Source organism: Brachyhypopomus gauderio, chromosome 21 (genome assembly GCF_052324685.1).
Source record: "Brachyhypopomus gauderio isolate BG-103 chromosome 21, BGAUD_0.2, whole genome shotgun sequence".
Lineage (NCBI taxonomy): Eukaryota > Metazoa > Chordata > Actinopteri > Gymnotiformes > Hypopomidae > Brachyhypopomus > Brachyhypopomus gauderio.
The window spans coordinates 9,221,009-9,242,271 of NC_135231.1; the positions used below are offsets into that span (position 1 = coordinate 9,221,009).

The window sequence follows — 21,263 nt, forward strand, 5'->3', positions numbered from 1 at the left end:
CCGCTGTCGGGACGACTGCAGCGCACGGAGGTCGGGCACAACAGATGGCCGTAACGAATTCAATTAAAGGCCATCTTCCCCAGGATTTTCCCCCCGTGCTTATTTCTGTCACATATATTTCAGTTAGCTTCAAGCAGGCTTTGCTGAGGGAGGCTGCTTCGACACGCGGCGCTGGAGAGGAGAGGAGCCCTAGAGGAGAGGAGCTCTAGCACGCGTCTGCTTCCTCAGCTGTCGTGAGGTCTGACTGACTGGACGATCGCCCACGGACAGGGACGAGAGCCTAACGTGCGAGCGCAAACGTCCGTCGTAAACACCTCCGCCTGCCATTCATGCGGAGACGACCAGGAGGCGTCACGGGGACGGCCACCTGTTGATCCGCGCAACGCCACGCATCAACCGCGTCCCCTTAACACTCCACCGTGTTTACTTCTGTTTCCCTTCAGTCCTCTGCGCCTCGTTAACTAATTAGATGAATTCTCTCTGTGTGAGAATTCTTCAAACGCGCAGAGGGCTGACTGATTTAGGCTGTCACTTGGTGGTGACGGTGGTTTTTGGGGTGGTGGGGGGGTCTGGTTACCTCTATGCTGTACTTCCTTGCACTTTCTTATCGAAAGACAATGCAAACAAGCTCAAATGAGGAAACAACTGCATCACACACATCAGTCACTAGAGACTTGGGAGAATTTATAAAGCTGCAGTCTTACCTCACATTTGTGTCAGTCAAGCAGATGATGGTAACCTCTGTCCATGCTACGTTTGGAAGGAGTGGTTTGCCCAGCAGTCTGCCAGCGTCTGCACTCCCGCTCTTTCTCTGGCTGCCTGGCAGTGGTGTCTGGGTGAATGGCGTAGCCAGACCATCAGCTGTTACAGGTGGCTGAAACTCTAAGTGAAAGCCTGCTGGCTCTTACCGATGGACAAAACAACTGAGGGGAAGAGGAAGAATGAGGGAGGGAGGAAGGGAGAGATGGAGACAGAGTGTGTGTGTGTGTGTGTGTGTGTGTGAGCAGCAGCTGTGTGCACATTAATGCAGCCAGTCAGCACAGCAACATGTGGTTATAAAAAGTAGCTCTCACAGCCCAGAGTTGGGGGGGGGGGGGGGGGGGGGGGGGGGTTGATGCACACCTCATTCAACAGCTTAGCATCCATTCTGACTCCCCCAGCCCCTCGCCCACGCACCACCCACTGCCCCCCCCTCCCCTCCCCCCCACCCCCTTCCCCTGACCGCAATCAGTGACCGGGAGGATATTCATGTGTTCTTTTTGATAGGTGGGTGATTCCAACTCTAATGAAATGCTACAGCACACACTGTGGGCAGAGCTGAACCAGAGCATAGCACACATTTTGCATTTGGCCTCCAAGACACGTGTTTTTATTTGTAAATTCTCCACCTCTCTCCATGTCCCTACGTGTCTCTGTCTCTCTTTCCAGCTCTCTCTCTCTCTATCTATCTCTCTCTCTTTTTTGTCTTTTCCTCTCCTCTCTCTTTGCATTTTTGCGACTGTGGCACGTCTGATCCATCTGCTTTTGCTGAGGAGGTAACCATGACAATCAATATGGAGCCTCTAGAGCGTCATAAAGACAACAGGTTGGTGTGTCTGCGTGTGTGTGTGTGTGTGTGTGTGTGTGTGTGTGTGTGTAGTAGGAGGAGGATGTTTGGCTTATCTCAGCTTTCACAATTAAATTAAATTTCTCTCTCTCTTTTATCCTCCCTCTCTTTCTCTCTCTTATCCTCCCTCTTTCTCTTGCTCAATCCATCTTGACTCTAATGGTAAATTTCTTTATATGACATGCAGTAAGATTCACTGGACATTATGTCAGTAGAGGACTGCTGCAAAGATAAGACCTCTTTTTCTAATAAATGCTCATCAGATGATATAATGCTGGACACCACCTCTAAACCCTATTCTAAGACAAATGCTAAGACCCCAATTGTAATACACATGAAACAGAGATTCTCTCTTTCAAGGATCAAGTGAATATTTTACATACTCTCTCAGTTTAATAACAGTTTACATTCTTCAACTAGTGTGGCTACCACAGAGACCTCTAAGGAAAATCTAAATCATATTAGGACATGAAGGGCAATGGAAAGCAGATATAGCCTATAAAGTAGCTCTGCTAGAATTTCTAAAGTTTTTACATCCTTAAAATTAAATCGTCATTGCTACTTTTATCGGTCATAAACACAAATTCCAGTATGTTGTAATAAAAGCATAATGTACCAATACAAAAGGTAACACTTTAACTGAATGTGTAGCCTAATGTGTAAAACGAAATTGGTGCAATAAAGTTAAACTTGAACAATATATGTAGATTTCATAATAAAAGATGATGTCAAAAGATGCTTCAATAAACATGTTTTTATGCTGTAAAACTACTAAAGCTTTACTTTTTAATGTTTTTTTTTCTGATAAGCTGTGTATTGAAATACTATGAATTCATATTTAATGTGGATTTCTGAAAAAAAAAAGACTAGGATTGACAGGATGTACTGTGATTTATCGCATGATGCTGAAAGCAACAAACGTTTCAGAATTGAATCATATATCATGACAAGTAAATCAGAACAGAAACTGTACAAAATGGGTTTGTCGGATGGAAATGTCCACTGTGCGTCCTCTTGGTCTGCCGTCAAAATTAAGACAGTTCCAGATGCGAGTCTTGTTGGTGGATAAATAAAAATCCATAAATATTGTTATATAAATATTGTCAAAGCCAGCATACATAGGCGTAAAAAATGTCTTTTAATGGATTATGAAGTTGACACAAAATAAATTTTAAAAGTACGACTTTTTGGCGGCGGTATGAGCCGTTATTTTGGCAGGTATCACCCCGCTTTGCTGAAGAGTTGCACACACCGAGGGGGTTACGCAGCGCCGGACAGCCTCCTGAAAAGTAGTCCAGATAGTTTTTACCAAGCTGTTAAAATTTAGGAAGCCATGGCCACCGACACATGGGCTGTGGCGGTCGATGAACAAGAAACTGCCTCCAGGGGGGTAAGATCGTAACTTTGTGCCCCTCGGGCCGTTAGGACTCGGCAGGTTGGCGGCACGCGCGCGACACCTGACTGGACGGTGGCTAGCCAGTTAGCCAGCTAGCTAACAAGCTAACTTCGCACTGGTTTCAAACGGGAGGGGCTATGCGCCCCGCAAAGTGCCTTAATTGGGTTTGCTAACTAGGTTTCAACTTTTGAAAAATGAGCTAGGGACGTGCTGGAGTGTTAACTATGTGTTTTAAAGGCTAGCCTCGGATGTGCAGTAACTAGCCAGCCATCTTGTGGGCTGTTGTTGCCCTACGCGTCAGGTGCGCGTTTGTGGCCGTGGTGACCCAGCAGGACACCACCAGTGCAGAGTGGTGACCCAGCAGGACACCACCAGTGCAGAGTGGTGACCCAGCAGGACACCACCAGTGCAGAGTGGTGACCCAGCAGGACACCACCAGTGCAGAGTGGTGACCCAGCAGGACACCACCAGTGCAGAGTGGTGACCCAGCAGGACACCACCAGTGCAGAGTGGTGACCCAGCAGGACACCACCAGTGCAGAGTGGTGACCCAGCAGGACACCACCAGTGCAGAGTGGTGCCCCAACAGGACACCACCAGTGCAGAGTGTCGTGCTTTAATGAGGCTTTAATTCATCCTCCTTTCTGAAAACAGATCGCAGCCTTGCACATTGGAGGGAGGTTTGTTGGAGCCAGAGCTGAGACGAATGGTACATGATCAGGTTTCGTATGTTCAGAGCACATTTTGAATATGTTAAGGGTCCATTTCTGCAGTGCGAGTTAAGTTAAATGTCGGTTCTTTCTTGTACAGGAACAACAAAACCTGGAGAAAATGGTGACACATTTGGTGAAGAAGAAAAAGGTGTGTCCACTGATTCCTGATGCTGGGGAATGATCTCTATGGTTGCCATATGATCCGAGTACAGTACAGTGAAAGTGGTTGCTTTTAATCATCAAAAGTGTCAACAAACTGTCCAGACCCTTGAAAGCTGTTAACATAAAGATATTTCAAAATGATTTCTCATAATGCGAACATGTGCAGAGGATTTAAACTATTTTCTCTTAGTGATTTAGAATTTTTCAGCATAGAGCTACCACTCCGTCAGTATTTGAATGGCTGTATTAAAGGTTTCATGGCTTTGCGTTGTTGTGTTCCAGAGGACAGGGCCGCACAGTCACTCCTTAATAAGTTGATCAGGTGCAGTCTTGTCAACAACACAAACCAAGTGGAGGTTCTCCAGAGAGACCCAAATTCCCCACTCTACTCAGTCAAGACCTTCGAAGAGCTGCGTCTGTAAGTTCTGACATGGGCCTGTCTGGGTCAGGTTAATGCTGTAGTTCTTATTCGTATCATCACACTTCAAGTTGAGCCGTGTTTATTGGCTTGTTGTGTAGCATGGCTCCCTCTAAGAAATGTGATATGCATGAACGTCAGTTGGGCCTCTTGCGTTTGAGATCGTACCCACCAGCCCACAACTCATTGTCATGGTACGTTCATTGTGCAATCAAAGTTCGTCATGATCACATTTTCACTGTTATTACAGGAAACCTCAGCTCCTGCAAGGAGTCTATGGAATGGGCTTCAACAGACCCTCCAAAATCCAGGAAAATGCTCTCCCTATGATGCTAGCAGAACCGTGAGCACACATGGCTTCTCCATATAACTTATGAACATCTGGAAAGTACAGTATCCATTATGATAAATAACCCAAAGCAGTTCAACACCTCACCTGCACATTGTTGGGACCAAATTCCCAAAAGCATTTGAGCTTTCAAACACCATATAAATTTTGTCCTCTGCACCGCGTTGCATTTGTGTTGCCAGCGTGTTGTGAAAACCCTCCTGTGTATTGGAATTGGGCACCTGGTGCTCTTTTGTCATGGCTGGTGTGTGTTCTCTCTGGTTGTAGACCCCAGAATCTGATCGCGCAGTCCCAGTCCGGCACGGGCAAAACCGCCGCCTTCGTGCTGGCAATGCTAAGCCATGTTGACCCAGCAAACAAGTGGACCCAGGTGAGCAGCTGCACTGAGAATTACGCGGCGTGGCTCTTAATTAGTTGCCACAAATGCCAGAACAGTTCTTACCTGTGGGAAGTGACTGCCTTACATGGTAAGGCTGATTCCAGGTCAGTTATACAATAGAACTAAATGAAACTGAGCCTTGGAAATTTGCATTCAGATAACGCTAGTTGTATAATTTAAGGCTTGGTTTCATTCCCAGATTTCCTTGCAATGCTGTGTTGGCCATAGACCATAGTGATGCAATATGCTAGCATTTACATTGTGCTATAAAAATATTACTGTTGTGATTCTGCCCTGCAGTGCCTCTGTATTTCTCCAACCTATGAGCTCGCTGTGCAGACGGGCAAAGTTGTGGAGCAGATGGGAAAGTTCTACCCCGAAGTAAAACTGGCGTACGCTGTTCGTGGTAACAAAAGTACGGGTCTTGGTGATGGGCCTCACAACCACCGTATGGTCCTCCAGCTCCGTGCGGTTGCTTTTTAAAGGCTCTGATTAGAATTTGGGTAACTTTCACTGCAATTTTCTTAGTGGAGAGGGGCAAGAGGATCCAACAGCAGATAGTGATCGGAACCCCGGGTACTGTGCTCGACTGGATCTTCAAGCTCAGGCTGATTGATCCCAAGAAGATCCTTGTGTTCGTGCTGGACGAGGCCGATGTCATGATCGCCACGCAGGGCCATCAGGACCAGAGCATCCGCATACAAAGGTAAGACCTTTCTACTTTACTTAATCAGTAAAGGTGTTAAAAACAAAAATGCTTTTGTAAATGCTCGTCCAGATAGACTCAGTATTGTCGGATACATGCGTTGTGTGCTGGTTGTACTGATTGAGCCAGCCGGCTTGCACCCGTCTGGCAGGATTCTGAACAGAGACTGTCAGATGCTGCTCTTCTCCGCGACCTTCGAAGACTCTGTGTGGAAGTTTGCGGAGCGCGTTGTTCCTGATCCCAACATCATCAAGCTGAAGAGGGAGGAGGAGACCTTGGACACGATAAAGCAGTATTACGTGCTCTGCCGCAACAAAGAGGACAAGTTTTATGCGCTTTGTAACATCTACGGGGCGATCACCATCGCACAAGCCATGATCTTCTGCCATGTGAGTCTGCTGTCGTGGTTTACAATCATTTATATTTATAGTTATACTAATGTAGCTCCCTGATCAACAAGGACATCACCTATTCACTAGAGGACATTTGCTCATATCTTTTCCTGTCCTTGTGCCACAGACCAGAATGATAGCAGCCTGGCTGGCTGTGGAAATGTCCAATGAAGGCCACCAGGTGGCGCTTCTGAGTGGAGAATTGACAGTTGAGCAAAGAGCAGCGGTCATTGAGCGTTTCAGGGAAGGTAAAGAGAAGGTTCTGATAACCACCAACGTGTGTGCCCGAGGCGAGTATTCACTGTGCTCTTGCTTTCTGATCCAGTACCTGAAAACATTTTTTGTGACAGGGAAAAAAAAAAATCTAAATTTGCAACAGATACTTTTCATATGTATGTATTTGTGTGAATCATTGCTCAAATTTTCAAATTCCCTTAGTTGTGGTCCTAACCTAGACTGTGCCTTTGGGACAGCAGGCATAGACGTGGAGCAAGTTTCCGTGGTGATCAACTTTGACCTACCTCTGGACAGTGAAGGAAACCCCGACAATGAGACGTACCTTCACAGGATTGGCAGGACGGGCCGATTTGGCAAGCGGGGGCTGGCCATCAACATGGTGGACAGCGACTACAGCATGGGCATTCTCAAAGCAATCGAGATGCATTTCAGTAAGACCCCTCAAGCACACGTCATATCTGACTCGAGTAATATTTCACAGGCAATCATCCGATTGTTTTGGGTTTTTGGTAATTCTGTCTATGTTAATTATTATCTCCTTTTCAGATAAGAAGATAGTGAAGCTGGATACGGATGACCTCGACGAAATAGAAAAAATTGCCAACTGAAGTGATGAAGAGCCCCAGACTCTACAGCAGTTTATACAGTTGCCTCCTCAATCGACCGTTTGCATCTTTAAGGTTATGTTCTTATTTTGAGGTAAATATTTGTTTACATTAATAAAGGTTACTTAAAGGGAGGAAAAGTTATAAAAGAGAGCTCCCAATTTGCCAAAGAAACTTGATTCTTGGCTGATGGATGAAAAGTTTAAGTTTTGTGCATGGCTGATGCACTTTTTTTTTTTTTTAGTTAGCTTAGCTAACTATTTATCACTATTTTCGGCAATGGGTCAGTGAGTATTGTAGTACATTGACCAATGCTCACTCTATAACTATATGGTGCTTGAGCAGTTTTTGTTTGTTTGTTTTGCTTGACTAGTTGAATGTTTGTGTTTTGAAATGTGCTGCTCTGTGAAATTTTTATTACCAGTTTGGTTTCTAACACATAATGCCTGAAGTAACATCCGTAAGCTGTCATAGGTAGGGAGATTATATATGAGAACAAGGAACAATGTGCCTGAAGAATGCCGTTCCTTTAAAAGACTAAAGTCAGATGCGCTGCAGAAAGCACACGGACACCTAATAAGGCATGGGACTGTAGCTCAAAGCTTGCACTTAAGGTCACCAGTATTCCAAGGAACTAAACGGACCTGGACAACTTTCCAAAAGCACTAACATTCCTCCAGCGTACTGTGATCTTACACTATTATATGCACTGAGCATACTTGAAGCATGTGACATGTAATATGCAAATTTCATATTTCAGGATGTTAAAGTTCTAAAGATGAAGATTGTGTTGTGTTTAACGCATTTTTGCTGTTGTACTAAAAAGCAAATTAAGATTTGACTTGCTTGTGAATGTGTGTTTCTTCAAACAGAAGCCAGCATGGTCATAGGTGAGAAGTATATTGCTTTTACTGAAATAGTAAACAATATAGATGGCCCAGCGCTGCTAGAAAACAAGTCATGTTTCTGTGATTGGAGGGAAAGGAGTAAATGTTTGTAATTTACATATTCTAATTTACATATCCAATATGACTCAGCTATGTTTACTTTTTTTATTTTTATTAACTGTCCTCCCAAGAATAGAAGATGGATAGCAAGAGAAGAGCATGATCAGATGCAGATCACCCTGCATTCTAACCTTTTGTTTATAAAAAAAGTTCTAAATTCTAATGACTACAATCAAATGATTCCAGGTATTTTTCCAAGGACATTATGAAACAATGATTCCAGAGCCACCTACTGGCCCAGATGTTTGAGATTCGGACGCTACTAAATCTAGTTTAAACATGGCCATCTCCATGTGGGAGACCAGCATTATGTAGCATGAACATTTCATTTGAGCAGTTTAATTCTTCATTTCATGAACTGCATTTTGAGAAGAAAAAAAACACTCAAATTTGCTTTTTGGTGAAAAAGTTAGTGCTCATTTGATTTGTTTTATATCATAAAACAAGCCCTGAGCTACAGATGAGTGTTAATTGTTGCTACTCTGCTTGATCTAATATAGCCTATAGTCAAACAGTACTGAGTGATCATGTTTACTTGTTCACATTACCACTCAATAAATAAGGCTATAGTTATTAAACAATTGGTTAAAAATATGTTAAGGATTTATCTTCTGGGATTTTAACAAGTGTCTGTAGTGCTGTCTTCGAGACTGATGCACAAAACCGACTTGGTGAAGATGCCACACTGAGTCAGGGTCATGGTTAGGTTCTTGAAGGTCCGCCGTGGGACGTCCATGGTCTCGATTACAGCGTGTTCATAACGCAGTCCAGATTTGGCCTCTGCAGCAGCTACAACAGCATGAAGCATGTCCGTAGGTCGGAAAAGACACGTGAACCTTTGACCGCATGGGCTTCGAACAGCCAGCAGCAGATCCGTGTCTCTATTGTCCCCTACACCTGTACCCCCTACTGCGTGCCCGGGCACCACCCACAGCGGGTGTGCTGCAGCAGGACCACACATCACTTCTGACATGTCGTCCATCTCCGGGTCACTCGTGGGTGCAGCCTGGGAGGACAAGAACTGGGAGGACGGGAGCTGCTCTTGCCACATCCGAAGGTCTGTGTCGGACAGACGTATCTTCGAGGTTTTGTCCTCTACGTCTGTGGTGGATGGACTCCCTGCTGGCCTTTTCTCGATGGAGGGGAGCACTTTGTACTTGTTGAGGGAGAGTACAGGGACATCCAGGGGACTCTCGAAGACGTCCATTAGTATGTCTGCGCTTGGCTTGCTGCTGCGGTGGAGGACGGTGCGGGGACGAACTGTTGTGTGGGACGCTGGAGGGTGAGGGTTAAACGCAGAGCTGTGACAGCCAGATCCATCCCCTCCCTGGACGGGACACCCTGTGGGTCTGGTGCGTCCTTTAGAGGACTTTGGTCTCGCCACATGCATGTTTCACGCTATGAACAGTACACCCAAAAACAAATGTGTGTGAGATAACATTGGCATAGCCTAAATTACACTCATTTCAGCTGGTGTTTATGTTGGTGAATTCACTTTAATTCAGAGTGAGAGATAAAGCTTAACTCACTACTCACCCAGCTAGGCTAGCTAGTTAGCCTGTCTAAGCCAACTTGGTGGCAAACTGGCCAACTTAGAAAACCTACAAGCTTCGCTAATACTACATTAGCACCGTGAGGGGCGATCCACTCCTGAATATCCCAAGAATAAATGTTACCTTGCGTTTTATTCAGCCAGTTATTTGGTTGAGGGAAATTTGGTTAGCTACGCACGGCGACATTTTCTCTGGCGTCATTCGAGTTGCCAACACAACGTTGCCTTGGCAACGACGTCCGCTCGTAACCAGTTGAGCTGTGTGCAGCGCCAGGCTGTCAAAGATGTTATTTGAGACCACAATGTCACATTTAATTTTATACATTAAACACAAAGCTGGACTCAACACTTGTATTTATATATTTGTATATTTATATTAACACAATATATTTGTTATATGGATATTGCATTCATCGTTTACTACGTGAACGTCGAACATTACACATCACAACAGCATTACAATAGTAAAATCCAGTAGCTCCAGTGTCACGTTTTTAAATAATTAAATATGATTAACGGTAGTGCAAAGACTGCAAAAATGCATAATAGCTGATATTTAAGTGAAGGGATACAATAAAATCATCCTTAATATTGACAATATGTAAAACATGTATATCTATGTATATGAATGTCACAATTTGATTCCATTCAGTATTCCCTTTAACCCAATAATAAATACACAATTATTTAATTAACTATTTATTCCTGACTATGTGGAAAAATAAAATAAATGACAATTACACAGACTAACATTAAACAGCCATGGAGCACATCACAAAGCACTGGACTGTGTCCTTCCGTTGGCTTCATGGATCTTAATTTGCAAATGCACACAGCTGTAACGGACTGTGTTTTCTGAAGGCTCTGTTAGACTAAAGAGCTTTTGAAAGATGCTGTCCAACGGAGCTGAAACATACCACCTAACTAGGGTAACTCCAGTAGCTTGTGCTTGGCATATAGGTCTTCTGTGATTTGATACACTTCTGAGATGAGGGGCATGGCTTCTCCCAGCATGGTAACCACCTGCTGCTGGTTGCCTGCCTTCATCACCTCAAAGAACGCATCGCGTCCGGGAAGGGCGCAGAAAGCCAGGCCTGCGGCTTTACGGATGATCCACGGGTGATACTGGGCCAAGGACTCGTTGTAGGACTCGGAGCACATGACGGAGGTCTTGCTCTCCTCCGTGCTGGTGCGCAGGCGCTCCAGGAAGAGCTGGAGCCAGCGTAGGGCACGGTGCAGCCGTAAGAGGGTCCGACAGCCCGACTCCGGGTGCTTGTCCCTCTGGTTGAAGTCCACCAGCTCATTGTCCAGTTCAAATTTCACCATGGATTGGGCAGTAAGGTAATGAACCCCATTGTCACCCATCAGATAGTTCTCCAGGATCTGAATTTTGTTGACTGCATCCTTGGAGATGAAGGAGAACACACTACCCAGGCTATTCATGAAACTAAGGGCAGAAAGAAGACCAATATAGATCAATGTGATATGAAAAGATAAATGTAATAACAGCCTAAAGAAACTTATTCAATCTTATTCAACGCCACAAACTAGAACAACACTGTGATTTCCCATGTGACTGCTCACCATGATGACATGACAGACATTATTAACATCTACTTGGAGTAGCCCAACAATCGGACAGTAACCCACGACTTTTGAACACCACATACCTCACAAGCTCTCGCCATCCGGCTATATAATAGTTGATGTAGATCTCCTTGTCTTCGCTAAGACAGGACTTATACGTGTCAACCACTTTCTGAAGACTGAAGCAATCTGCCATTTCCAGTTATTCTGGTAGCATAGAATGGGAAACGATTCTGAATACGAAAAGCCCCAAAAATAAAACCACAAGACCTAACAGATCACATTCGAATAAAAAGATAAAAACGGGGAAAATATGCCGATATATTTTCCTAAAAAGTTAATAAATAATAATTCTGTAGAAATCACCACCGGTTTCACTGCTATGTATGAAAAGAACTCTTCCGGATTTTTAAGAGGGCTCACAAGTCAAAGTTGCATCACGTGATCAACACGGCGCGGAGCTGATTGGCTGTTCGTAGCCAAACCAACCGGGTTGTTTGGCTAAAGTCGCAGGATTTCTACGTCATGTCCGTTAACGTTTAGCTTTCGTGAATGTTTGTTATGTAAAAACAAGTTTGTGTTTTATCTCCGTGAACTCCTCGATCTTAGATCACATAATGGCATTGTGAATAACTCTGACGTTCAGCTATAAATGCAGCTAGCTAGCCTGCTAATTGTGAGAGCAGTCTTAAAGCTAGCTAGCTAAGCTAGCTACACCAATAAGTCAACAAGGGCACGTTAGCTTAGCTTAGCTAACTAACTATTTAGAGTGTATAGCTAAATTAAGTCCCAAAATAAAGATTTATTTAATAACTTTTGTACTCAATTGTCTGGTTTAACTAATAAAATAAATCAAGATGCCGGATATAAAAGTAACCCCGTTAGGTAAGAATATTGTGGTTTTATGTAGTCTAACATGCTATAATCCTCATTAAGTCCCTCATAACTGCTAACATTCTGCCTGTTCTCTCAGGCGCCGGACAGGATGTTGGACGCAGCTGTATCCTTGTTTCAATAGGAGGCAAGAACTTAATGCTTGACTGTGGCATGCATATGGGATATAACGATGATGTACGTTACTGTGACATGTTTTATAGTGTGATGTAAATATTCTTATATCACAGCAATTGCTGTTAGATGATGCACCAAAGTGTTTGAATTGTCTAAATTGTCTTATTGTGTTATTTCTTTTCCATATTAGAGGCGCTTTCCAGATTTTTCCTACATCACCCAGAACGGCCGCCTCACAGATTTTTTGGACTGTGTTATCATCAGGTTTGTATCACATTTATTATAAAATCAATCATTTCCTGAATTAGTCCGGTGATTCTGGATCCAGAATGGATTTGCGGACCTCTGAATGTCTTAACGCCTCATACTTTATAGCCATTTCCATTTGGATCACTGTGGCGCCCTTCCCTACATGAGTGAGATGGTGGGCTATGACGGGCCCATCTACATGACTCATCCCACCAAGGCCATCTGCCCCATCCTGCTGGAGGACTTCCGCAAGATCACCGTCGACAAAAAGGGAGAGACCAACTTCTTCACCTCGCAAATGATCAAAGACTGCATGAAGAAGGTGGTTCCACTGAATCTTCACCAGACCGTTCAGGTAAGAGCCAACAAACGCAGTGTGAGTTAAACTTATTCAAATTAATATAACAATACACATAAGAAATCTCTGTTTCACAAGTAACGGGTTTGTTTTATTTAAAACTGTATTAAAGTTAAAACGTTTTCCAAGCAAAAAATGTGGGTTTAGTTGTCTGTTCTATTTTGATTGTCTCTTTTTCTTCTGTCCGTTGTGATGTTTTTTCGCAGGTGGACGATGAGCTGGAGATCAAGGCGTACTACGCAGGTCACGTGCTGGGGGCAGCCATGGTGCAGATTAAAGTCGGCTCGGAGTCCGTCGTCTACACAGTAAGCTCTTGTTATGTTTCTGATGTCCTGTTTATGTTTTACTGGATGAGTCAGGAAACTTATTTATTGTTTATTAATGAGAATCTAGGTTGTGTGATAAGAAGCTTATTGAAAGTAATTAAATTGAGAACTTTCTTCCCAAAATATAGACAAGCAGTTTATTTGAGGATATGGCTCGTTTTTGCTTTGTGTAACATAGTGTGTGTAACAGTGTGCAACAATTTAGAATTTTAATAACTTCATTTGCAAATTTGTGCATTTTATTTAGGGTGATTATAACATGACACCAGACAGACATTTAGGGTGAGTTTGTTTAATTTTCTTCCAGCTCATTGTCTACTACAAATACCTTAAGTGTGTGTATGTTATAACAAGCAGTGTTTTTCTCTAGTGCGGCATGGATTGACAAATGTCGTCCAGATATTCTCATCACAGAGTCCACCTACGCCACCACCATCCGAGACTCCAAGCGGTGCAGAGAGAGAGACTTCCTAAAGAAAGTCCATGAAACCATTGAGAGAGGAGGGAAGGTGGGAAGGCCAGCGTCACTGCTGAACACCCGCGTCACTGCTGAACACCCGCTTCACACCCGCTTCACTGCTGAACACCCGCGTCACTGCTGAACACCCGCGTCACTGCTGAACACCCGCGTCACTGCTGAACACCAGCGTCACTGTTGAACACCCGCGTCACTGCTGAACACCCGCTTCACACCCGCTTCACTACTGAACATCAGCGTCACTGCTGAACGCCCGCGTCACTGCTGAACGGCCGCTTCACACCCGCTTCACTGCTGAACATCAGCGTCACTGCTGAACACCCGCTTCACTGCTGAACACCCGCTTCACACCAGCGTCCCTGCTGAACACCCGCGTCACTGCTGAACACCAGCGTCACTGCTGAACGCCCGCTTCACACCCGCTTCACTGCTGAACACCCGCTTCACACCCGCTTCACACCCGCTTCACTGCTGAACATCAGCGTCACTGCTGAACACCAGCGTCACTGTTGAACACCCGCGTCACTGCTGAACACCCGCTTCACACCCGCTTCACTGCTGAACATCAGCGTCACTGCTGAACGCCCGCTTCATACCCGCTTCACTGCTGAACATCAGCGTCACTGCTGAACACCCGCGTCACTGCTGAACACCCGCTTCACACCCGCTTCACTGCTGAACATCAGTGTCACTGCTGAACACCCGCTTCACTGCTGAACACCCGCTTCACTGCTGAACACCAGCGTCACTGCTGAACACCCGCGTCACTGCTGAACACCCGCTTCACTGCTGAACATCAGCGTCACTGCTGAACGCCCGCTTCACACCCGCTTCACTGCTGAACATCAGCGTCACTGCTGAACACCCGCTTCACTGCTGAACATCAGCGTCACTGCTGAACGCCCGCTTCACACCCGCTTCACTGCTGAACATCAGCGTCACTGCTGAACACCCGCGTCACTGCTGAACACCCGCGTCACTGCTGAACACCCGCGTCACTGCTGAACACCCGCTTCACTGCTGAACACCCGCTTCACACCCGCTTCACTGCTGAACATCAGCGTCACTGCTGAACACCCGCTTCACTGCTGAACACCCGCGTCACTGCTAAACACCCGCTTCACTGCTGAACATCAGCGTCACTGCTGAACGCCCGCTTCACACCCGCTTCACTGCTGAACATCAGCGTCACTGCTGAACACCCGCTTCACACCCGCTTCACTGCTGAACACCCGCTTCACTGCTGAACACCCGCTTCACTGCTGAACACCCGCTTCACTGCTGAACACCCGCTTCACTGCTGAACACCCGCGTCACTGCTGAACACCCGCTTCACAGCTGAACATCAGCGTCACTGCTGAACGCCCGCTTCACACCCGCGTCACTGCTGAACACCCGCGTCACTGCTGAACACCCGCGTCACTGCTGAACACCCGCGTCACTGCTGAACACCCGCTTCACTGCTGAACATCAGCGTCACTGCTGAACACCCGCTTCACTGCTGAACACCAGCGTCACTGCTGAACACCCGCTTCACACCCGCTTCACACCCGAACATCAGCGTCACTGCTGAACGCCCGCTTCACACCCGCTTCACTGCTGAACATCAGCGTCACTGCTGAACACCCGTGTCACTGCTGAACACCCGCTTCACACCCGCGTCACTGCTGAACACCCGCGTCACTGCTGAACACCCGCGTCACTGCTGAACACCCGCGTCACTGCTGAACACCCGCTTCACTGCTGAACACCCGCGTCACTGCTGAACACCCGCTTCACTGCTGAACATCAGCGTCACTGTTGAACACCCGCGTCACTGCTGAACACCCGCTTCACACCCGCTTCACTGCTGAACATCAGCGTCACTGCTGAACGCCCGCTTCACACCCGCTTCACTGCTGAACATCAGCGTCACTGCTGAACACCCGCTTCACACCCGCTTCACTGCTGAACACCCGCTTCACACCCGCTTCACTGCTGAACATCAGCGTCACTGCTGAACACCCGCGTCACTGCTGAACACCCGCTTCACACCCGCGTCACTGCTGAACGCCCGCGTCACTGCTGAACGCCCGCTTCACTGCTGAACACCCGCGTCACTGCTGAACACCCGCTTCACACCCGCGTCACTGCTGAACACCCGCTTCACACCCGCTTCACTGCTGAACACCCGCTTCACACCCGCTTCACTGCTGAACATCAGCGTCACTGCTGAACACCCGCTTCACACCCGCGTCACTGCTGAACACCCGCATCACTGCTGAACACCCGCTTCACTGCTGAACACTCGCTTCACTGCTGACCATCAGCGTCACTGCTGAACACCCGCTTCACACCCGCTTCACTGCTGAACACCCGCTTCACTGCTGAACACCCGCATCACTGCTGAACACCACACCTTCGATTGTAACTTGCACAGTAAGCACTGTGTATTTTTTTTCATGCTCACAGGTGCTCATTCCGGTTTTTGCTTTGGGGAGAGCACAGGAACTTTGCATCCTTTTGGAAACATTCTGGTGAGTTGTGAGATATTCTGTAATCCATGCTGGTGTCCTTATATGTCGCCCTAATGCTGCTTTCTTGTTTAGTTTTTGATTAGGTCATCAACCACCTCTATGCGTTCAAAGGTCAAATAGCTGTTTAGGCAAATCTGATGACTGATGTGATAAGTAACAGATTTTCTGTGGACATTAACCTTGCTGTCCCTGTGTTTGAGTCCAGATCAGTTCAGCATATTGTGGTATTTTAAACGAGCTGAGCTTTTTGAGGCTTGACGGTAGAGGTGTGAGGATTTTAATGTGCTGTCTAAGCATCAGCCCTCCTGTATGATTATGTATAGTAAACAAAGCCATCGGTTACATATCATGATGTCTGTGGCTCTGGTCAGGGAGAGGATGAATCTGAAAGCCCCCATATACTTTTCCACGGGCCTGACGGAGAAGGCGAATCACTACTACAAACTCTTCATCACCTGGACCAATCAGAAGATCCGCAAAACCTTTGTCCAAAGGAACATGTTTGAGTTCAAGCACATCAAAGCGTTTGACCGTTCCTACGCAGACAATCCAGGGCCCATGGTGTGTGTCAGCATCTTTTGATTATATATATTAAATCTTAACTGCATTTGATTAATCACATGGTTTTTATCATATCTGCATTAGAATGCAGTGGCATTTCTCAGCTAAACAACTGAATCTAAATATGGGTAATGATGGCACCACCAGCCTTGCTGTTGCTGTACTGTGTAGCTTGCTGGGGACTTTTATGTTTGGACTTTTATTTTGTATGTGTTTTAGGTCGTATTTGCCACGCCAGGGATGTTGCATGCTGGCCAGTCTTTACAGATTTTCAAAAAATGGGCTGGCAATGAAAAGAACATGGTAAGAGGACTGATGCGTGTTAGTATGTACATAGAACATTCTAGAGGGATCCAGTTACACTTGTAGCTCCTTAGCATGTCTGTAGATTCTGGGGGTTTAATCAGTTAAACCTCTGAGCTCTTTAATATCAGTATTGATATGTCATTCTCAAATTGTCGTCAAATGCTTCAAATGTCTACTTTTTTCTGTAAAATGGCTTAAAGACGTGTATGACATTTAAATAATTTTTTTGCAGGTCATTATGCCAGGGTACTGTGTGCAGGGCACAGTGGGTCACAAGATTTTGAATGGACAGAAGAAATTGGAGATGGAGGGGAGAGCCACGGTAATGCTTCATCACTGCCACTAGAGGGCGTCAGAGTTCTAGTTGTAGTTCTGTTGCTGCTTCATGACTTGGCTGTGACTTTAGTGCTCTGTGAATACAGTGGCTTTTGCTGCACAGAATTTGATCTAAACTTTTTAAGTGGTCCATTTATCATGTTCTTGTGACCCACACTGTGTTGCAAGCACTGTATCAAATATTAATCTCTTTCAGTTTGAGACTTTGGGTTGAAGGTTGTGTGGGTGGGTTTATGGCGGTGTGTGTTTGGCAGTTGGAGGTCAAGCTGCAGGTGGAGTACATGTCCTTCAGCGCCCACGCAGACGCCAAAGGCATCATGCAGCTGATCCGCATGGCCGAGCCCCACAACATCCTTCTGGTTCACGGGGAGGCCAAGAAGATGACGTTCCTCAAGGACAAGATTGAGCAGGAGTTCAGTGAGTTTGTGTGTGAGTGTGTGTTAGTGTGTGTGTGTGTTAGTGTGTGCTTGCGTCTGCAGCACAATGGGTGTCTGGGTTTCTAACCAGATGCTCGAGAACAGGACCTCTTAACTCCACCCTCGAGAACAGGACCTCTTAACTCCACCCTGGAGAACAGGATCTCTTAACTCCACCCTGGAGAACAGGATCTCTTAACTCCACCCTGGAGAACAGGACCTCTTAACTCCACCCTCGAGAACAGGACCTCTTAACTCCACCCTGGAGAACAGCCACACTCTGTGCGTGGCCGGTTAGCCCGCTGTATGAACCCCGGGGCATCACTAGATGAGATTTAAGCAGGGGGTTTCCCTAAAGCTTTTCCAGTGCAGTTCGTCAAATTAATTCACAAACTGTGTGTGTGTGTGTGTGTGTGTGTGTGTGTGTGTGTGTGTGTGTGTGTGTGTGTGTGTGTGTGTGTGTGGTGATGTTTTGCTGCTCTCTCTTTATCTGAAGTTCTGGTATGTACTGGGCTCTTTGCCTTTCTGTCCTGCAGACGTCAGCTGCTTCATGCCCGCTAACGGAGAGACCACCACGGTGACGACCAACCCCAGCGTCCCAGTGGACATCTCCCTCAACCTGCTGAAGAGGGAGATGGCTCTCGGGGGTGTGTCTTCACACCGCATCACGTAGTTCAACTCGCTGATAGGCTAGCAGACCAGCTGCACACCTGTGCTCAAGTTAATACACTCCCTTAGCCTAACACTCAGAGACTAGCGAGTACTGCAATGGGTGTTGGGTAAAAGTCATTCACTCATCACCCAAAAAAAAAACAAAGCACACTGTTTTAGTACTGAGGGAGTCCCGGGACTTGTGGGTAATAAGGTGTGTTGCTTTCCCATGGGCCAGGACCGCTCCCCGACCCCAAGAGACCTCGCACCATGCATGGAACGTTGATCATGAAGAACAACGTAAGTGTAGAAGTGAAGATTACCAAAGAGAACTGAAGTAACGTCCGTCTGCGGCCGTTTGCACTTGAGTTGCTGGTGTTAACATGTGGCTTCTTAATATTTTTTATTTTGTCTGTGTGTGTGTGTGGGTGTGTGTGTGTGTGTGTGTGTGTGTGTGTGTAGAGTCTGAGGCTGGTATCTCCAGACCAGGCTCTGAAGGAGTTGGGTCTGTCTGAACACCAGCTACGCTTCACATGCCGGGTGCAGCTCCAGGACCCTCACAGCGACACCGACACTCTCAGCAGAATCTACAGCCACCTGAAGAGGTCACTCACACCTACACACACACACACACACACACATGCCATCTCTGACCTGAATCTACAGCCACCTCATGGAGCCTCACACTTATGCACATACGCACGCCCACACGAGATGAGTTATCTGACGTGGTTTTCTTCACTTCCTCTCAAGTTTAACTGATTACTGATATTAAGCCGCAGTAATTTAAGAACATAAATCACAAGATTAGTGCATTGTAACCATAACGGAGGACTGTGACGAGGAAGAGGCTGCTACCTTAACCAGCAGCAAAGGTTTTGAGAGGTTTGAAGTTATTCCTCTGAAATACTGGACTCCTCAGTTTGGAATTGAAAACCAACTGCAGAGATTGAAGGATCAGCAATGAGGTAGTGAAGAAAACCTCAGCGCCCATCCTGTAGTAGATGTGCAGAGACTGTGGCCAACTGTGGCCATGCAGGTTGTGTTTCTCACTGAATGGGGAGTTTTGAAACTGCGAGCCGTGGTTTTTATTGCAGTGTCTGATGAGTGGATGCATTAACATGCAATTCTGCTCACACAGACGCAGACTCACTCTGTCTCGCAGACTCTGTCGGTCGGTCTCACACCGATGTTTCAGTAAATGTTTCACAAACATGTTAATATTTATGTTGTTAATTTTATTTAATTATTTTTCTTCAGTGCATTTTTTCATTCCCAAAAGTCCAGCACACATGGTCCAGTCTCACACAGACTCACACACACTCACTTCCTTCATCTCTCATTGTTGCTGTCTCTCTCTAACTGTCACTGGTTCATATTCTCTCTCTCTCTCTCTCTCTCTCTCTCTCTCTCTCTTGCTCCCTCTCTCTCCCTCTTCCTTTCTCCTCCCCTCTCACTCAGTCCAACACACAGCAGGCACAACAATTTGTTTATAATAATAATATTTATTTGTATAGCAACTTTCATACATACTTGCATGCAACTCAAAGTGCTTTACAGAATAAATAAAACATTAAAAGGAATATTCCCATGCTGGGAGCACTGGACACACACACACAGTCTCGCCGCCTCACTCCCTCTCTCGGAGAAAAGGCCATTAAAATGTTGTTCATGCCCCCTGCCACTGCTCTCTGCAGGCTGGTCTTGGTGCTTTTTGTTGTTTGTTTTTCTCATCGGTAAATCAAAACCTTCGGCAGCTTAACCAGATGCGGAATGACTCATTTCCTCCTGCGTGTTGTGAAACATCCCACTACTGTAAATGTCACTACTGTATTCTGCAAATGTCAGGCAAAAACACTGAATGTTGTGATCTGTTTATTTATCTGTGATTTAACTCGCGGCCCCTTGACCAACCCCTCCAGCGTCCTCAAAGGCTACGCCGTACAACACCTCCCCGACGGCACCGTCATGGTGGACTCCATAGTGCTGAAGGTGTCCTCGTCCAGCGAGGAGCCCGATCTCAAGGTGGTCCTGCTCTCCTGGAGTTTTCAGGTGGGCGCTGGGATCTCACCGACTGTGGCACGAGTGTTAGTGTGTCACGTTGGTCCTGACCCCTTCATTCACACAGCCACCAGGTGATGTCGTACGTCGCTGGTGGTTACACCTTTAGTCCACCTTGATGGTCCACAACTCGTGCAGAAAGGGCACTTGGCTACAACCTTATTTAGTTACAAACCGTCATCATTTCAAAACTTAATAAAACTGAACAGCTTTAATTAAGTGCTAGTAAGGTCTAAAGAAACTGTATAATTTAATTTAATATAACTGTATAATAACATGTATAATTTCAGAAAAAAAGCTTGAAGGTTCTTGGCTAATGTTTTCCCAGTCGCACGGCCTAAAACTTGCTTGTCCGTAGGACGAGGAGCTGGGGAGTTTCCTGTCCACCCTGCTGAAGAAAGGCCTCCCGTCAGCGGTGTGACCGTCCCGTCAGCGGTGTGACCGTCCCGTCAGCGGTGTGACCGTCCCGTCAGCGGTGTGACCGTCCCGTCAGCGGTGTGACCGTCCCGTCAGCGGTGTAACTCCCAGTCCTGCTCTCCCTACTGCCGTCGTTTTGAAACAGTCAATAAATGTTTTGTAGAAAAATCATCTCTGTCCAAGATGCATATGGGTCAGAATAGAGACAGTGACTGTGTTTACTCTAAATCAAGGATTTTTAACTACATAGTACAGTGATTTGATTGTGTGATTTGAAATCTTTACTGGGGGTGCGTGCGTGCGAGTGTGTGCGTATGTGTACAAGCGTGCGTGTGTGTGTGCACGTGAGCGTGCGTGCCTGTGTATGTGTGTGTGTGTGTGTGAGCGTGTGTGTGTGTGTGTGTGTGTGTGACATGGTCACGGCTTCTTTTGCTGTCATTCCTCGGCAGTGTAGCCACAAAGACTGAAG

At 46.2% G+C, this 21,263-nt stretch overlaps 5 protein-coding genes across 8 annotated transcripts in view; 2 read left to right on the forward strand and 3 right to left on the reverse strand.

The window, feature by feature from the left end:
* Nucleotides 1-1,014, reverse strand: part of vwa5b1 (von Willebrand factor A domain containing 5B1) — a 30,894-nt gene extending 29,880 nt beyond the window's left edge. For all 3 annotated transcript variants that reach the window (XR_013122794.1, XM_076984374.1, XM_076984373.1), the window contains exon 1: nt 705-1,014. The gene's annotated coding sequence lies outside the window, so the exon portion shown is untranslated. The remainder of the gene's footprint in view (nt 1-704) is intronic.
* Nucleotides 1,015-2,803: 1,789 nt separating this feature from the next.
* On the forward strand, nt 2,804-7,803 carry ddx19a (DEAD-box helicase 19a). Its single transcript, XM_076984348.1, has 12 exons — nt 2,804-2,996; nt 3,656-3,710; nt 3,812-3,862; nt 4,159-4,294; nt 4,545-4,637; nt 4,911-5,013; nt 5,323-5,437; nt 5,551-5,728; nt 5,880-6,117; nt 6,248-6,410; nt 6,597-6,788; nt 6,904-7,803. The coding sequence occupies exons 1-12, from the start codon at nt 2,940-2,942 to the stop codon at nt 6,963-6,965; spliced, it is 1,443 nt and encodes a 480-aa protein (XP_076840463.1). The 5' UTR covers nt 2,804-2,939; the 3' UTR covers nt 6,966-7,803.
* A 100-nt stretch (nt 7,804-7,903) lies between these two features.
* ubxn10 (UBX domain protein 10) lies at nt 7,904-9,730 on the reverse strand. 2 transcript variants are annotated; one of them, XM_076984350.1, is made up of 2 exons: nt 9,646-9,730; nt 7,904-9,367 (listed from the first exon to the last, which is right to left on the reverse strand). In XM_076984350.1, the coding sequence occupies exon 2, from the start codon at nt 9,357-9,359 to the stop codon at nt 8,589-8,591; it is 771 nt and encodes a 256-aa protein (XP_076840465.1). In that variant the 5' UTR covers nt 9,360-9,367; nt 9,646-9,730; the 3' UTR covers nt 7,904-8,588. The 2 variants fall into 2 exon arrangements, with proteins under 2 accessions (XP_076840465.1, XP_076840464.1); XM_076984349.1 differs by having other exon boundaries at nt 9,506-9,722.
* A 168-nt stretch (nt 9,731-9,898) lies between these two features.
* Nucleotides 9,899-11,600, reverse strand: cptp (ceramide-1-phosphate transfer protein). The gene is made up of 2 exons (XM_076983929.1): nt 11,192-11,600; nt 9,899-10,968 (listed from the first exon to the last, which is right to left on the reverse strand). Exons 1-2 carry the CDS (start codon nt 11,302-11,304, stop codon nt 10,446-10,448), a joined length of 636 nt encoding a protein of 211 aa, XP_076840044.1. The 5' UTR covers nt 11,305-11,600; the 3' UTR covers nt 9,899-10,445.
* Nucleotides 11,601-11,643: 43 nt separating this feature from the next.
* Nucleotides 11,644-20,873, forward strand: ints11 (integrator complex subunit 11). Its single transcript, XM_076983927.1, has 17 exons — nt 11,644-11,993; nt 12,082-12,179; nt 12,310-12,383; nt 12,495-12,723; nt 12,933-13,031; nt 13,300-13,334; nt 13,423-13,561; nt 15,982-16,046; nt 16,418-16,607; nt 16,827-16,910; nt 17,146-17,235; nt 17,504-17,666; nt 18,202-18,312; nt 18,555-18,616; nt 18,779-18,921; nt 20,239-20,368; nt 20,736-20,873. Exons 1-17 carry the CDS (start codon nt 11,966-11,968, stop codon nt 20,796-20,798), a joined length of 1,803 nt encoding a protein of 600 aa, XP_076840042.1. The 5' UTR covers nt 11,644-11,965; the 3' UTR covers nt 20,799-20,873.
* The last annotated feature ends 390 nt before the right edge of the window (nt 20,874-21,263 follow it).

Coding starts and splice junctions, on each gene's coding strand:
- ddx19a (XM_076984348.1), top strand. CDS start 2,940: ATGGCCACCGACACATGGGCTGTGGCGGTCGATGAACAAGAAACTGCC. Junction 2,997..3,655: donor AAGAAACTGCCTCCAGGGGG/GTAAGATCGTAA, acceptor TTCTGAAAACAG/ATCGCAGCCTTGCACATTGG. Junction 6,118..6,247: donor AAGCCATGATCTTCTGCCAT/GTGAGTCTGCTG, acceptor CTTGTGCCACAG/ACCAGAATGATAGCAGCCTG.
- ubxn10 (XM_076984350.1), bottom strand. CDS start 9,359: ATGCATGTGGCGAGACCAAAGTCCTCTAAAGGACGCACCAGACCCACA.
- cptp (XM_076983929.1), bottom strand. CDS start 11,304: ATGGCAGATTGCTTCAGTCTTCAGAAAGTGGTTGACACGTATAAGTCC. Junction 10,969..11,191: donor GGATGGCGAGAGCTTGTGAG/GTATGTGGTGTT, acceptor TTCTGCCCTTAG/TTTCATGAATAGCCTGGGTA.
- ints11 (XM_076983927.1), top strand. CDS start 11,966: ATGCCGGATATAAAAGTAACCCCGTTAG. Junction 12,724..12,932: donor ATCTTCACCAGACCGTTCAG/GTAAGAGCCAAC, acceptor GTTTTTTCGCAG/GTGGACGATGAGCTGGAGAT. Junction 17,667..18,201: donor CAAGATTGAGCAGGAGTTCA/GTGAGTTTGTGT, acceptor TCTGTCCTGCAG/ACGTCAGCTGCTTCATGCCC.